This window comes from Apteryx mantelli, chromosome 19, assembly GCF_036417845.1.
Source record: "Apteryx mantelli isolate bAptMan1 chromosome 19, bAptMan1.hap1, whole genome shotgun sequence".
NCBI lineage: Eukaryota > Metazoa > Chordata > Aves > Apterygiformes > Apterygidae > Apteryx > Apteryx mantelli.
This window is the reverse complement of record NC_089996.1, coordinates 13,563,305-13,580,527: the sequence shown is the minus strand read 5'-3', so window position 1 is coordinate 13,580,527 and position 17,223 is coordinate 13,563,305. Positions and strand designations below refer to the sequence as shown.

Genomic DNA, 17,223 nt, shown 5'->3' with positions numbered 1-17,223 from the left:
TTAGCCCATTCATTTGTAAATGACCATTTAGTTGACCAAGGAAGTTCTTCAGTAGGAAAACATTTCTAATTCTTTATGCAGGGTTTGGCAACACAGTGTTTTAGTAAATACTGGAAAAGAGAACACTTGAAACCTCTCAAAAGGTAAGAATCCTGAATCACTTATCTACAAGTCATTTTGTTGTAGTCAACAGAAATTTCACATACAATGATTCTTTAAGCTTTTAAGTAGAGGATTACTCCATAGAAATAAAGCACTCTCTGTACTGGAAGAATGGTATTTGCTTATTCACTATAGTAATGCTTCACAGCTATGTAGGACAGGATATAAGGAATAAACATAGGCCTAGAAAATATTTAAGATAGAGATTACAGGGTTTACTCTAAAAACTATTAAGTGGCTACCCTTACTTTGTAAGATAAATCACAGCCAGCTAAAAGTAAACATGAACGGGTAATATTAAAAGTTACCAGGATGAAGAGAGTTTGCCAGAGCACTGATTAGGGTCATATAACTGCTTTGCTAAATGAGTAACTGCAGTAGTTCTTAACCAGTCTGAGACCAACTGAAGAAACACTGACACAGGAATGAGCTAATGCAGTCAAGAGGACACCGCAAGATGAGATGTCCTGCTGACAAGGAATAAGGGAAATACGCTTGGCATGGGAAATACATCATTTAAGTACAGGATGATCCACTGCCTGTATTATAGGATGTAATGCGAATGTCCAGCTCAGGATACAGCTATAATCCAATATGGAATTGATCTGATAACTGTACAAAAGAGACAGAAACCACAGGACCTCTGCATTGGCTCAGGAACATGGCTCTGTGTTAATGACTTGTCTAGTGGCACGACTGCATTAGCACCCTGCTGGAATACGCAAGCTGGGGCTGTGCCTGGTAGACAGCAAAGACTCTGGCTGAGTTTTTGCCACCAAAGTAAGCCTGGTGATTACTCTCAAAGAGACAAGATTAGTGCTGAATTCTCTAGCAAGCAGATATGACTGCAGCAAGGCCTCTGAAATTACAATGCTGACAACGTGCCTTCTCTGACAGTGGACAACAACACCTATGTCAATAAAATTAATAATAATTGGGCCTGGAAAGTATTTTTTTAAGATTTGGGGTTTGTATTGTTAAGACTAATTTAAAATTTGCACACAGGCACAAAATTATACTGCATGCAAATACATTATGAACTGGTTAAAAACCTGGACCTGATCCTATTGCCATTAAAATTAGTAGGCTTGGGTCCTACTCTTGTCTTTTTACCAAAATCCTGTATGGGACATATTTCATGGGGCAGATGTATGTTTAATTATTCTTAAAAACAGCACAATTTTATTGTGTAAACACAACAGAAGCCTTATATCTGATGTTCTTGGGCTAATCTGCATATAAATGATACCTCTTTAAGCATGATCAAGCACTCATGACCATATGAATAGTTGTGGAAATGACCTGATTAATAATATGCATAAAACACACAGGAAACACAACTGAATAAATGAAATCCTAAATGTGGTTAATTGCACTGCTTTATAATGGTGTTTTTCAAAACTAGTTAGTCTTGTGTAATTTTGTAATACTTAAAATATCCAGGAGGCACTGTAGTTTATGTACTTTGTAAATATTAACTAGTAAAGCCTTACTACAACTTCAGCGGAAGTCAACAGCCAAGAACTGTAATCCTAGTTTTACAGATTACAGCAATACAGCAAAATCAAGGCTGTTGTGAATAGCTTCACTTTTTGTGCCATAAAACACACTAGACATTCTCCACAATTTCAGTATTTACATCGATTACTTCCAGCAGCTAATAACTGTGCTGTGCTTGCAGTGTAAGACACACAAGCCCGGCGGCTCGGATGATTTTTCAAGCCGAAGGCGGCAGCGCCCGAACAGCGCGAACTCACCTCAGGGGCGGCAGGACGCTTTCCCGCTTCGGCACCAGCCCCACCCTCACACCGCCGGCTCATCCGCACCCCCCCCCAGCAACGGCGCATGCGCGGCGTGCGGGCCGCGCCGCCGGCCGCATGCGCATTCCCGCTCCCTCCGGCCGCGCGCCGAGTCTCGCGAGCGGTGGGCGCTCGCTAAGATGGCGGCGCTGTGCGAGGGGTTCACGCTGTGCGGGCTGGGGCCCAGCGGCGGCGTGGGGCTGGGCGCGGGGGTGCTGGCGCTGGAGCCGGGCCCCGACTCCGACCACGTCCTGCTCACCGACCGCGGCAGGACGGCCACGCTCTTCAAGGTAACCGCGCAGCCCAGTTCTTCCCTCCTCGGCAGCCGCCGCTGCTCCCCGGGGCGGCCGGGGCCCGCGGGGCTGCGCCGTGGCGGTGCCCTGCGTGTCCGCGCCGGCGGTTGCTTGCTCGCCTTTTCTTTGGCTGGCTTCCTCCGTTCGCCTCTGCAAGAAGTATTTGCGTCCTGCAGCCTGAGGGTACATAACGTCTCCTCGCAGCAGCCAGGGCGCCGCGCATCGCGCCCGGCTGTCAGCTTGGTGGCTGTTAGCTGCCTCCCTGCTGGCTGGGGGCCGAGGGCTTGGAGCGCTTGCAACACCTGAAACTGAAAAGTGACGTTACAGGTGTTTTTCTGAACTGTATGCGTTCATCCCCATGGGCCGTAATGCGAAAGCTTAGACAAACGTTTGTTTTTATTTCTTCGTTTGGCTTTCATGTTTATGGGGACGGGGTTGTATATTAACGGGTGCATGATCCCTTTGGAATCCTTAGTATTGTTACCAAGAGCATACATGAGATTATAAATATGTTGGTAGGACTTGTCTAACGTACTTTTAGACTAAGGAAAGGGAGTTGAATGTCCTCTGAGCAACAAAATATGAATCGCATATTAGATGAATTTAGATAGTAAAACTCATTGGTCTTGGTCTCAATAACTTATAGTAAACCAGGAAGAGGAAAGATGCTTTTCTGTATGTAACTGTGCTAGTGATTAAAAGTGATATATTCATTATGGAAAAGCTTAGCGTGATCATTGTGCTTTATCACATAAGCCTGTCTAATTATTATAGGCCAAAGTTATTTCTAAAGTGAAAAGAAATAAATTTCCATTGCAGAGTTCTTTTGTGTTGCTCTGAAATTTCTGGTATTAAAGTCAGAAAAAAAGAATACTAACGGCGCTCAGAACTTCTGTTCCAATATGGAACTTTCCATATTTTAATATTCTCATTCAAGCCAGATTTGGTTAGCTTGTATTTTCTCTTTAAAGTAAGTTTCTGTCATAAGAGAAATCTCAAAAGCGTACCATGTTATATCTTAACTATATGTGTTTGTTCTGACTCTTCTAGGTTTCAGATCAGAAGCCACTAGGTTGTTGGTCAGTTAAACATGGACAAATTATCACATGTCCAGTTGTATGCAACTTTGAAACTCATGAATATATTGCTGTGCATGATGACAAGGTGAGATTCTTTATTTGTTGTCAAAAAAGAATGTAGTGAGTCTTCTGATGAATGTAGATAGAGAAGTTGTTGCTGGTCCTTGGTGTGGTGGTTTGGTTTAGTTTTTAAGCTCAGTTGAACAAATGGAAATGTATGGAGCTCTCAACACCTTATTGCAGTCTCTTAAAGCTGGTAATGTTAGTTTTGTACCATTGCAATTCAGGTCGTCTCTGCTCTTTGAGTGGACAGGGATGTGCACGGCCTGTTCTTCTGTTGGTGGCATGTTTGTGGCATGCAGATCGTCTGTGCTGACCGCCAGTTATGTAGTGGCCTTTTTAAAACTGAAGCATTCTCAATAAAGAATGCTTCATACACACTTTCTCCAAAGATGTGTTATTTTTCTTATTACAGACTGGTTGAAATGTAGAATTGGTTATTTTACTGAAACAGTTAAAATGGTTTATACCTGCATCCCTGTCTTTCTGCTCATGTCTTAAAAATTAACATTTCCTATTCCTGTGCTTTCTGCACTTCTAGTAGTGTTTGCTCAGCCTGTGCTGAACACTTGGCACTTTTTTTTTTTTAATAAATAGATATGAAGTATCCTTTCTAACCATTCATTTTTCTCCTTGAAACACATTCTCTTCCAGATCAGATCATCCGTACTTTAATCTGTCTCCATCCTTTTGATCTAGTTTTACTTACATGCAAAAATGATGCTGTGCCTTCTGTATGTTCTTTTCCATCCTTCCTTTCAAATTCAAGATTTTGAGGGGGTTGATTTGCACTTCTGTTGTCTTCGCTTTAGCTTCTTCCCCTGAAAACTTCCCTTAAGTCTGTTTTTACTAATGTTACTGTGAATACCTTCGTATTTTCTTCCTGTGTTGTATCAGTAACATGCAATCACTAGTATTTTGTGTGATGCGAAGTGTAGATATTACTTTACTGTGCTTATCAAACAATGCCTCTCTTTAAGGTTTTAAGAATATGGAAGGATGAAGACGTTAACTTGGACAAAGTATTTAAAGCAACAGTAAGTGTCTTAGTTTATGTTCACTTTTATGTTAACATTTTGAATCCTGGGAGAGGGAAGAGATTAATTTTCATAGTACTGGTAACATTCAGCTTTAGCTGATTATTTTGTTAACTTGGCCTTCTTGAGGTTCTGGAGTACTGCAAGGAATCCACTTGGATTGAGTGACTTTATCATCAAAGTATTACCCTTAATTTGATTAGTATCCCAAGTGCATTGTTTCTAAGGACTTAATCTTTAAAGACTGTGAATTATATTCAGATACAGATTTTCTACTCCGCTTCTGTAAGCGTTAAACAACAGTTTGTGTTATGCTGCTTAACAGTTGTTTGAACTCCTTACCCTCAATTATGTTTTGTCTGATATAATTCAGAAATATGGTGCTCATTAGGAGCTTTTCCTAGCATTTTTGTCATGTAGTGACTTGCGTTATTCTATAGCGTTTCGGAAAATCATCACCTGCTGGGAATCTTACAGGTTCATCACTCTTCCATTACTTATTTATTGAGAGAACTTAAAAACACGCAGAACACTTGGCCTTCAAAGTAATGTACTGAAGAACATAGAGTTTGAAGTTACTTTTTTCTTTTTTTTCCTATACAGCTTTCAGCTGATGTATACAGGATACATTCACTGCCCCATGGGGAGCCGTTGGTACTATTCAAAGGAGGTGGCGTTCGAACTTTAGATGTCCTTTTGGAAGCCCCACAGCAAGAAATTGAAAACTTTATTTCAGATGAAGTCATTAAGTAAGTGATACTACTTTATGAAGTTTGACTCATGATCAAAGGAATCGATGATGATGCAAACTGTCCCTTTTGGGGGATGAGGGATCCAAAGACCAAGATGGGTTGAATTTTTTTGAATGCATTGGTTTTAGTATATTAGAATTATTTAGACAGATAAAAATGAGAGGCTGCCTAAGTAATAGTGGCATGACTTTGGGTATGGATGTAGAATTCAGAAGATGTTCATACAGTTTTTTGTTTTTAGGTGGAGTGAAGCTTTTCTGGAAGGTCAAGAACCCATCTTAATTTTTGCTACTGAGAAAGTGAGTTTAAAAAATAAAAAAAATTTAATAGCAGCAGATCCAAATGCTTTTTCTGAAAACCATCACTTGTTTCATTGTATTGTAAGGGTTTTTGCTGAAATCATTATCCTGTATTTAAATATTGTTTCTGATATAACTGTTAAATTGAAGTTGTGTTGCTTCAGGGTGGGGGTGCCTGGCTCTTAGAATTTTAGCAAACAGTTAAGATTAAATGGAATATAAAGTTATGTAACTTCTTATTTTCGTCATATACTTGCTAATTGTAAATTAGTTATTAAATAGCATTTATGTAAACAACCTTCAAATGATTTGAGATTTATCCGTGAATCTCTTTATTCAAATGCTTCTTCCTGGTGAAGCCATTTGTTATATCAATTTAGAATTTTCTTTCCATGCTTGAATCTTCAAACTTTCCAGAATTATGCTGTACATCCCACTGAAGTAAACATGTACATTCATAATTTTGCTTAACACTCAAAATTTAGCAGTACTAATATCTTAATATTGGAATTCCTATTATCTCTTCTCTTTGTAATGACAGACAAACTTGTTTTTTTGTTTTTCTTTAGGATGGGGATTATTTTATCTACGTACAGAAATTTAAGCTGAATATTCTACACAAATATAAGCTTGAACAACAGGAATTATCTAATCCACTGAGTTTCACGGCATATATAAAAAATCAAATCATCACACTTCTATGTTTGTGTAAGTTATATTTTGTGATGGGATGTAATAGTAAAGCAAGGAATTGTATGAAAGGACATGGAAAATGTGTTAATGTTTATGAATTACTGTTTAATATTCTAACTCTACTGTCTTAAACTTTCTAAAACAATTGGTGGTAGAAGTAATTGCATCTTTCTAGTGCTTTTCTTGGTGGTTGCAAAGGCTTACTGTTCGTAAAATTTATGACTTGTACCTCAAAGATCTTGTGTAGCTACGCTACCATGTTTCTGCTTTGCATCATGACATGTCCTTAGATATCCTGTATTTCTTTATATTTCAGCTCTAATTTTGGATATACTTTTGCCATATTGTATCAAATAATTATTCCATAATGACAGATCATGAAAAACATTGTCTCTGTTCTTTGACAGATTCCAATGGCTCTGTGTATAAGGTTCTGATACCTCTGCAGCGACACAGTGAAGAGGAAGAGCAAATTTTGTCAAAGTCACTACTGCTCAAACTTTTGGTATCTGGAAGTGTCCTAAAAGGAACTTCCTTTGCCATTCTTGATAAAGACCATGTTGCAGTATTAGGAAGTCTAACAGCATTTGGTGAGGAATCCAAAGGTAACTGGAAAATAACTAGATTAAGATGTCTTTAACTTCTAAAATACTGTTCTTAGATAAAATGACAGATGGATTATTAAATAGATCACCAAGGAAAAATGTTGGTCTTGTTTCTTTAGTGAATGGTATAAATCTTACTTTTTTAATCAAGTGTTAACTGACTCTTGAAACTAATATACATAGTTGAGTTGTGTGGTTGACAGCACTAGTCTAAAGGTTGTGCTTCAGTAAATGGTACAGTGGGTTGCAAGACTAAACTCCCTATGGTGCTTTCACTATTTGCTTTCATGCTGTTTGTGGAACAAGTTGAGAAGAAGCAGTGAGAGAACTCATGGTGGGGGGAAGCAGCATTATGAAGTACACAGGACATATGTGGGGAAACAGACCTAATGTCCTATGAGAGATCAGTGTCTAAAATCAGGCACAGGACTGAAGTGTTTCTGTTTCACTGAAGTTCTGGAGAACTGTGGGACCACTGAGATTTAAGCCACTGAATATAGTTTAGCATTTTAAAACAAACTATTCTTCCAGACAGGTTAGGTAATAGACTTAGCAAAACTGATCAGAGGGATAGCTGAAGTTGATCAACCTTAAAAAGCTGTTAAAGGTGTACAGGTAAGTTAGCAGGCAGCACAGACTTGCTATATGGGCTGCTATCTCTGTTATCGCTGCTTCTTGTTTGAAACTTTGCTCGAAAACTAACTATTCTTTAAATACTTTTGTTGAGAAAACTAACCAGAATGTTGAATACATTACTAAATTGAGTTAGTTTGAAATGTTTTCTGTTTTTGTTTCAGTTTTTTGTTTTGTTTTTTGAAACAGTTTGAAACTATTTCTTCAAGTCTTTGTAACTGAAAATAGCAAAGAAAAATGCAGTATTTATGCTTTTGAATTTGTAATATCTATCTCTTATTTTCTGTAGAGTGCCTGACAATATGGAATACAAAATTTCAAACATTACAGACTTCAAAGGAACTGCCCCTGGGAACCAGTGGACAAGTGAGCTCTATCTTTAATTTGTGGTTCGTAAGCTTCCATCTGATGCATTTGGCCGGATAGAAGTGAAGAGACAGATGGCCTCCAGACTTTTGGGGTTTGTGTGAAAACAGTAAATGTCAACTTCTGAAACAAAACTAATAAAAATGGCCAGTTGCTGAACTATTTTTTGTTACCATCTCTAAACTTAAGCATGGTGACCTATGGTAACTTCTTTGATAATTTGGCATCTTCTCACTTCTATTGGTCTTGATTATTTGGTGAGAATGAAATAGCTAATTAGATACTGACTGGGTTTTTTTATTTTTTATTTATTTTTTTATTATGTTCAGACCATGTGCAAATGACTGCCTAAATGATCGCAGCAACTCCCTAAACTGTACTTCGAGGTCTTCAGGTGTCAATTGATAAGTAAAGTGACACCTAAGTGATTAAATACATTAGTGAAATAGAACATCTGACTTCCATAAAATTGTACCAGGGCAGGGGAGGAACCTGAATGCTGTTGGCTTGTTCATCTTAATGGTGCCAGACTTGATGGTAGCTCACTAACAAATTAAAATTACCAAGTGAAATTAATTCCTCAGAGCAGCTACTGTACTTTAAGACATCGCTGGAAAGTATTCAACAGTAGACTTATTTCTGTATTTAAAAGCAACACTTAATGAAGGTCTGCTAGCAAGTGTTAAACCCATCCAACAATAATCTTAAAAAAAATCATTTGATCAATGAGAAGACTTTTAGTTTAATTTTGTGGTAAGGAGTTAAATGTCAGCTTGTGCAGAAAATTCGTTCCATGCTCCACTCCTCATTAACAATATGTTTAATATTTTGTAGTTGTGGTGTTACGGGGAAAAATTTTTTTTTACTCATGGAAAAGTGCTAACAGTAATTATATACAAGTGTGAAACTTCATCCTTGGCAGCTGCTGTGGGAAAGCTCAAAGACAGTCAAACCTCTGGTAAGAACTTTTTGTAATTACAGTGCAAGGATCTCATCATTTAAAAAAAAAGAAGTATAAAAAATGTTGTTTTAATACAGTCCTATTAAATCAATGAGATATAAAGAGCTTGAAGTAACTTAACAGTGTATTCTGTTCCTCGCTGTTAAATTCTGTCATTTTTGTGTGCTTTGGAGTTCTTGGCAACATTAAGTTTAATGTGACTTCACTTAAACTGAAGTCGCCTGAGTCCAAATTACTGGACTTACTGAAAATACTGGGATGCTAGCTATGGTCACTGAAAACAAAGTTAAAGAATAAAGCACTGACTCTTGTAAACTTTTTAAAGAGCTTCTGACTGGACAGAGTAGTGCCAAACCTAAGTTTGTAAACTTCAGTTTAAATTGTACTTAAACGGTTTCTTTAATTTAGTGTTGCACTGAAAAATGTTGTTGCAAGTAATGTTCAAAATAAATAATGTAGCAACAGATTTGTTTCTCCTCCTCTAAGAGATTATATGAGAAAAGAGTGTGTAAAGAGGATCATAAAACTACTTGCTGCTGAGATAAAACAAATGGAAAGTTTCTTGGCAGAAAATGACTTGGATTATACTTTAGAAAATACATATTACTATCAGAAGTTGATGTAATATTTCTGTTTTAGTAAATGTGCTTTAAGTGTTTACGTAGTTTCATTTTTGTGTTCACAGATGTGTCTTCATTTATAAACTGGAATGCCCTTAGCGATGAAGAGCTGGTGGATTCCCTTCAGTCACAGCAATCTGTAGCTCTAAAATCTGAATCCAAAATGACTGTAAGTTAAAATTAGGAGTAAGTGAGGTTTTTGTTCTGTTTCTCTGTCTCTTCTCCCGTGCTGCTATTTGTGTTTTTACATATTGTAGCAAAAGGGAATTTAACTTGGTGTTTGCCACTGATTGGTTCTAACACTGTTTCTGGGATTGGACTACCCAGCTACTGAATGTAATTCCTGCAGCAAGTTGACACACAATCTTCCTAGTTATCTTGACTGAAATCCTTGGATATACACCATCTTTTTGGACCTGAATAATAACTTTTTGTGTTTCTTTATTGTAGTTAAGATCAAGGAGGAATAGTGTTGCTAAGGTCCAGCCAGATACCTTAACAGTTGGGCAGCTGTTATTAGATATAAAAGTAAGTAAACCAAATATCCTAAAGGAATTCTTTAGGCACTCTCAGAATATTCCAAATGTCTCTTAAGCTATTCTCTTCTTCCATGTTTTCTTGCACAGAACAAGCTGAAGAAGCTGTCTCAACCAGGTGTGTTAGAGGATTATACTATTATTGTGCGAGAATAGTATTCAGGCATAATGAAATTAATGCTTTGTCAGAAGCGTGGTGTACAGCCGTACAACACAGGGCTCCTAACTGAGTTCTGACAACCAGCACAAAGATGTTGGTTTTTCAAAAATTTAATCTTATTTTACAGTATGTAATGTGAGCGGGTATTCTAGCTGAACTGGTTTTTTTAAAAAAAAAAGCTTTTTTAGATTCTTATTTGATGCTTTAATTTTGTTTAATTTTTGTTTCAGGAAATAACCTGTTCATAAAATTCTAGAGTAGGGTATAACATAAAATAGTGGCACATTAAAATGTGTTCAGAAGATGACATTCTTACTTGTTTTGGAAACAAGTTAGAGAATTTAATACTTATTATCAAACTCAGTTCAGTGTATCAGTATCAAAATTGGGTCCCAGGATGCTGGGACTAATATTCAGCTTTAAATAAACTTTGCTGATTAATTTGTCAGATATGGTAGGTGCATATTCTGGTGTAGTTCCCTTTCAAAACTTGCTCTAAGTGTTGTGATACTTTAAGCTGTATCCCTTCTTATTTGAAACATCCCTGTATTCCACTTTAGCTGGAGATCTTGGTAATGTTACTGAAGTAATAGGAGAATAATCACTGAATAACTATTGAAGGATACTACTTACTCCCAAGTTCAAAGTGCATAATTACTGTATCGTTACTGTTTGGTTCTTTCATGATTGTGATAGGATAGTAAAACACATATTAGTGAGTGGTTTTATTTCTTTGGCTGGAATACTGAAATAATTCTCTTTCTAGTTTGGCCTAATTAGAAGGTTTGAGAACTGCACTGTTACTATGCATTACTCTTGAGTTGCATAGTATTTGTTGTTTTTCAGGACTCTTCTTCAGCTGCAATTGAAGATGAATTGAAACAACTGTTGTCAAAACCACAGATGCCAGATTTCCAAGCTACCATTGGATGTGTAATAACTGCTCTTATAAACAGATGTAAAACAGATCCAGTGTTCTACCCTCGAAACTTCCTGGTACAGCTGATCCAAAAACGAGGGCTCTCTTACAGGTAACACTTCTGCACTTTCTTAATTGTAAGGCATAGTTTTAAGAAAAATAGAAGTTCAGTTTTTCATGAAGCACTTTGAATTATCAGAACTGACTGTCAAAGATGCTATACTCTATTTCTCTTCAAGTCTATTGCTTATTTGCTGATGAAACTGATACTTCTTAGGTGGGATTGAAGGTTTTTTGTGTAAAATGAAATTAATACTTCTACATTAGTTGTTAATGTAGTTAACAACTAGGAGTGAACTGTGCAGTTTATTCTTATCTTATTTATACAGTTTATGCCCAGACTTAATGGCTGTTGCTTTGGAGAAAAAAGATGTGCATCTCTTACAAATTTGCCTACAACGGTTCCCAGATATTCCTGAAGAAATTACTTATGCTTGCTTGAAAGTATTTTTAAGGTAAGTTGAAATCAGGTGGTTTGGGTTGGTTTTTTGTTTGTTTGTTTGTTTTTGGGTTTTTTTACACTTCACTAAACAAAGCCCTTTAGTAAAAAGCTGTTCGTTGCCAAGAATGGCTTTAACTTGTGTAGATAAGCAATTAATACTGTGCGTGAAACTCTTAATTCTATGTACAGTGAATGCTGTAGTCCTGTATACTATATGCAATCTTGTAAAAAGCATTTTAGTAATTCTAAAAGTTGTCAGGTGTAATTAAATGAGCATGCCTTTTGCTAGCACTGCTGGCTTAAATAGCATTTGCCTTTTTTCAGATGTGTTGTTAATTAGGAATTTACCTAGGGTAAGAAGCCCATAAGAAAGATTAACTCTTAAGTTCATCACAGTGTCTACCCAAATGGCTCTTGTATAATAATGGGGATGAATGAAGTTTTAGGTAAGCACTGTAGCCTTTAGCACTGTAGTTTCTCTGGACTACAGGAGCACAAAAGATTTCCCCCCTCCCCAAACACCAAATCTTGTTCGTATTGGTAGTAACTTACTTAGAAATGTGAAATCCTTAATTACTAATTAGGAGAACTGTAGTTGTCTTAAGTCCTGCTACATGTCAGAATGTAGGACCTACAGTCCTGCTAATGTCAGAATACAGTAGCAATCCTTCATGGTCCGTAACCTTGAAATAAACATATGAATGTCTAATAATACAGTAACTTATAGTGTTGGAATGTATGAAAAGAACATGTATTGCTCAAGGTTAGTAATTACAAAATATTAACTGTCCTCTCATGGTTTTCATCCTTTCTGCAAGATAATATTTTTTAGTATATATTTTCACTTTTATGGTATGTGCAAAAGAGTTAATACTGTCTGTTACTGTTGGGCTGATGGCATTGCTGATTTTAAACCTAATAATAAAAGTATTAAATGTCTGTGGAATTTTCTTCTACAGCATTAGTGATGACTATCTTGAAAGAACAGATGTGAATCTGGAGTCTGTAATCTGTTATATCGATATTGAATCCAACAATAAAGAAGTTAAGACTGAAATTGTAGAGAATGGTTTCAATGCTGAACTGGAAGAGGACAGCTGTGATATTATATTCACAAAGGAAACCCATGTGAAGAACGATGGTGAATTCTGCCCTGTTGGACCACAAAAGGCTGCATTATTGTATCCTCTGTATATTTTAACTAAAGAAAATCAGTGCATTATTTATGAAGTGAATGTTTATTTTTAGCATTGCTAAAAGGCATTTTTTCTGTTATTGTTGAAAATTTCTGAGAATTTCTGTCTAAGAGACGTTCCTATTCAGTAGGAAAAAGTCACTTAGAATATAAATATAAATGATTAACTTCTAGAAAGTGTCTGCACCAATTAAAACTTCTATATTTTTACAAAAGTATAGCCTAAACCTTTTCCCCAAGAAAAAATAGCATCAGTAATTTTTTGTTGAAGAAATACACATTAGCCAATTACCTGCTCGAGTTAAACAAAATTGTGTTCAAGATGACTGTTAGTGCAGTGTTTCAGTGGCTGCATATATTTCCTGATAGAAATACAAGAGACAAAAAAAGCTGAAATAGGATCTCTCTCTTCAATTATATTTGAATTCAGTTTGTTTGTAGAAACTGATATTTTCCTTGCAATTGTTTCCTCAATAATACTGCACAGAAATGCTGTTCTCCATTCAGCTTACAGCGAAACATTTCTTCTGCCTCATCTGAAAGACCTTCCAGCTCAGCAAGCTGTTGTAAGCATATTAAAATTAAAAATTCTAAATACTTGTTTTAATGTTGGGAGGGAGGAAATGGAAGAGAGGGCTTTTCTTTCATTACGTATCAGAAACTTACTACTCTTACTAGGATTGCATGAATTCATTTTCGTGCATTATTTTAAGATGACTAATAAGATTTAGTGCTATTGAGTGCTATGTTTTTCTGGGTGCATATGGAACTTTGCTGTTTTCATCGTCTTTGCTTGTAGAAGATGTAAGGAAGAAACTATGTTTATGATCCAGTCCACTTAAATATTGTTCATATCTAATAAAGGTTTTGATACCTTCTTTTGCTTTGGATGCTTTTTAAGAAAGTGATGAGACATGCTAATTTGATCAGTTCCATCAGAACCACAAGTTTAGGGAAAAAAAGAGAAACAAACTATACACTAAAATACCAAATGTAAAACAAATCAAACTTAAACTTTCAATTTCAGATCCCCTATAAAATTTTCAAGAACTGCACATGCCACAGCACCTGAGTTTATCTATGGCTTTACAGTGATTTAAAAACCTGTTTATCAGAACAAAGCTGGTCTTAGCACTCACCCATCTCCTTAATTCTTTTTTTGGAGAGAGAAGGAAGTCTTTGACTTATGCTGAGGATGAGATGACGTTGACCCAATTCTGATTGTCATCAATTTATTGTTGGCTACTGATGCTGAAACTGGGGCTAAAATTGTTATTGTTGATAAAGTTTTTAGCAAAGTCCTTAGGAAATTCTGTGTCTGAATTAAGTTGCAATGACACAACTGCTGGAACAGTAATTACCCCTGAATGTCATTTTACACTTTGAATATCTGAGAGTTTTCAAACTCCAAGCTGAGATGGAGAGCCATAAAGCATATTTTTAATGCATAGTGTACAGGCATCTAGGTTTAAAAAAAAAAAAAAAAAAAAAACTTAGTATTATTTGTGTATGGGAGAAAATTCATAGGTCTATTACGTATGTTCTTGTAACATGTCTTTTGTCTGTTGTCCTTCCCACCCACCCCTCCTTTTTTTTTTCTTTAAAGCTGTTTCTCAGGTATTTACACTACCTGTATGTGAAAAGCAGCGAAAAAATTACTACCACTCTTCCTGGTGTGCTTTCTCCAACTATAAATCAGGTAAAAAAGCTAGTTCTAAGATTTGCACTTCCTTCAGTTCTTGTACTATGTAACTGAGTGAGTATATAAAATCAACAGAGATCTGTATTCATTCTATAAGGTATTGTCTATTAATATAACCTACATGGAGTCAGATATAATAGGGTGCTTTTCACTGTCTGAAAATAAAAAGTCTTAAAGTGTGAAACTATCCATTCTGCATTAGAAGTTAACATTTTAGAGTCCATTTTCAAAACAAAATCTTAGTGTCATCTGCATATCGTAAAGTATAGGTGTACTTTTCTTGTTTGTCTTCAGATCATGGATTGGATGTGCCTGTTACTTGATGCTCACTTCACAGTAATGGTGATGCTACCAGAAGCAAAAGGATTGCTTTCTAGCCTGCATAAGTTTGTGAGAGCCCAAGTAAGCTACATCTTCTAGAATTCTGAATTCATTTTAGCATGGATTTAGAATATGGGGGTTAAGAATGTGTGTTAAAAATTAAATACGTAGTAAATCAAATCATGTGTGCTCACCTCTGTACGCTGCTTTGTGAGCATCAAATGGCAATTGCCTTTTTTCTCATTTTGACTCTAAAAGTTGCTGTATTTGCTTGGTCAGAATATCTGGAATTATACAGGGCCACAGGCAGTTGCACAGTATTATTATGTATGAAATGAACTGAGTTAAACTTTTATTTTATTATAAACATCTGCTTTTTTTCTTTTAGGTACGATTCTACTCTGAACTCAACAAGATTGAAGGAAGTTTGCAAGAGCTACAAAGACTTAAACGCCAAAAAGACTCTCAGACATATTCTATTGAAGTGCTGGAACTTATTTGAATTTGAAATGAATTATTAACAAATTTATTTTTTATTGATTCCTTTTATGACAAGGATGTATTAGCACTCCATATTGGGGATGTGAAAAGCTGAGTTTCCTACATAGGGAGAGCACGGTTACTCTGTAGCTACAGGGGGAGTTACAAGTTTAATGTATTAAAAGCTCTTTTTCCACTGGATGAGATGCTGGACACTTTCTTGCATTTTTCGTGTATAATTTTGATATGTAATCACAGGAATATGCTAAAATGGCACATAATCTGTAGTGAATGGGTTATGTAATGGTAGGATAATTCCAATAAGATTTAAACAGATGCTTCATCAAATGAATTGGCACTTTTATTCTGTGTGAGAACTGTTCAGCTGTATAAGGTTACTGCATAAGTTTCTCTTAGCACTTCTCTAATTCTGGAGTTGCAGTACAGTAGCAATTGGATCTGTTAAGCACAGCTGCAAGTTACTGGTTCCTAAATGGTAATCTCTTCACTAGAAGGCAGATCAACTTTTTCCAAAAGGCCGTGTAGATTTAGAACAGATTTTAAAGTGCTAGATGCAAAGAGAAGCTCTTTTCATCAGTAAGTGGAAAATAGCCTATCCTTTACAACTGAGAGCTTTTTTCATTAATAGTTATTACTAAAAATCTGAATCAATAAGGTTTTACCACACCCATTCAGATAACGAAAAAGAGGGAAGACGCATATAAAGAGGTCATTTAACTATAGCATATTGAGTTTAGGTGATTAAACTACTGCAATTTGCTGCTTTTTCAGTTACTGATTAGCTGAAATCTCTGATTAGATTCTTCAAAGTTCTCTTCTCCACTCAGATTATGAACTATAGGTCAACTCATTTCAGTTTGCTGATTTGACTTCCTATTTTTGTTTTCACTTCGTCCAAAGAAGCCTTTGGCATCTGCAGTCTTAGCTTGTACAGGGAAAGGAGCTTAAGCATGGGTATAGGGTTGTTACCTCACTTGCACTGCTTTCTCTCTCCTAGACGTTATGGTACCACAATTTGTTTACCATTTTGTGCCTTTTATTTTTCCAGTCCAACCTTATCCTATTGCAGTGTTCTGAAGCAGAGAAGTTGGGGGGTGCAGTTAAGAGCCCTGTACCTTGATAATCTAAAGCTGTTTTGATGAATCTCATATCTGATAAGACCACCTGCATCCAGAAGTTGCCTACAGCTATAGAGAAGGAAGAGGTATAAGGCAGGAACTAGATTCCTTCCTCAAATAAAGAAGCAAAGTGCAGTTATTTAATATGATAGCTTGTTACAATCTTTACTGTTATCTCAGAGGTTGCCTTCAGCTGAAGAAGGAAAGACTCTCTTCTTAAGCAGAAAGACCGCTTTTCAGGAGCATGCTCTCCTGCACAGACTTGCAGAATGGAGTTACTGGATTACAGCAAAGTTAGCTGTACTTTAAGATTTTTGTTTTAGAAACTTCTGAAGCTTTCTGATGTTGGAAGATTGCATCCAAGATAGTCTAGGCTTTTTAAATATGAAATCTTCCTGTGTTCAATTTGAAGCTTAGAAATCACCTTAAGTTAAAACAATGCAGTGGACTTTGGATTCAGTTTGACATGTCTTTAAGCTGACCATACTACTGGTAAAAGCAGTTACCGTTCTTGCTTCCTGAGCAGTGCTGGCAGAACTACCTTGCCTGTTAGGTTAGAACAGAGAATGACCTAGCTGGAAGTAGCTTCTTTTATCTGTGACTTTTCTATGGGCATGCTGACTTGTGTGTACATAACAGGATGCTGAGGAGACATCCAGTTTGATTTGGAGCAGAATGCTGGAAATCATTGTTTGAATAAATGCACCCTTAACCTTTGTAAGGTTAAGCTTGCCTGAGAATGAACAATAGTGTTTTCTTGGCATTTTCATCCCTTCTTTAGCAAGAGCTAGAACATAAAACTATTATGGTTGAAGCGCTAGCTGCGTAACTTACTGGACTTTGGCTGTATAATTTTGAAACAGCTGCACACAGTTAAAGGCCTTAAGACTGTTTAGAAATTAACACTTTC

At 36.6% G+C, this 17,223-nt stretch overlaps 1 protein-coding gene across 1 annotated transcript; it reads left to right on the top strand.

The window, feature by feature from the left end:
• The first annotated feature begins 2,101 nt into the window (after positions 1-2,101).
• On the top strand, positions 2,102-15,375 carry NOL11 (nucleolar protein 11). Its single transcript, XM_067308275.1, has 18 exons — positions 2,102-2,251; positions 3,305-3,418; positions 4,374-4,430; positions 5,034-5,179; positions 5,424-5,481; positions 6,051-6,189; positions 6,582-6,779; positions 7,702-7,778; positions 8,613-8,736; positions 9,425-9,528; positions 9,810-9,887; positions 10,902-11,086; positions 11,364-11,489; positions 12,436-12,657; positions 13,159-13,237; positions 14,278-14,370; positions 14,668-14,775; positions 15,083-15,375. Exons 1-18 carry the CDS (start codon positions 2,102-2,104, stop codon positions 15,194-15,196), a joined length of 2,172 nt encoding a protein of 723 aa, XP_067164376.1. The 3' UTR covers positions 15,197-15,375.
• Positions 15,376-17,223: the final 1,848 nt, after the last annotated feature.

Bases quoted from the DNA above. Each gene is read 5' to 3' on its own strand.
- NOL11 (XM_067308275.1), top strand. From the start codon at position 2,102: ATGGCGGCGCTGTGCGAGGGGTTCACGCTGTGCGGGCTGGGGCCCAGC. The intron at 9,888-10,901 runs GTAAGTAAACCA...GTTGTTTTTCAG, and splicing joins AGCTGTTATTAGATATAAAA to GACTCTTCTTCAGCTGCAAT. The intron at 14,371-14,667 runs GTAAAAAAGCTA...GTTTGTCTTCAG, and splicing joins TTTCTCCAACTATAAATCAG to ATCATGGATTGGATGTGCCT.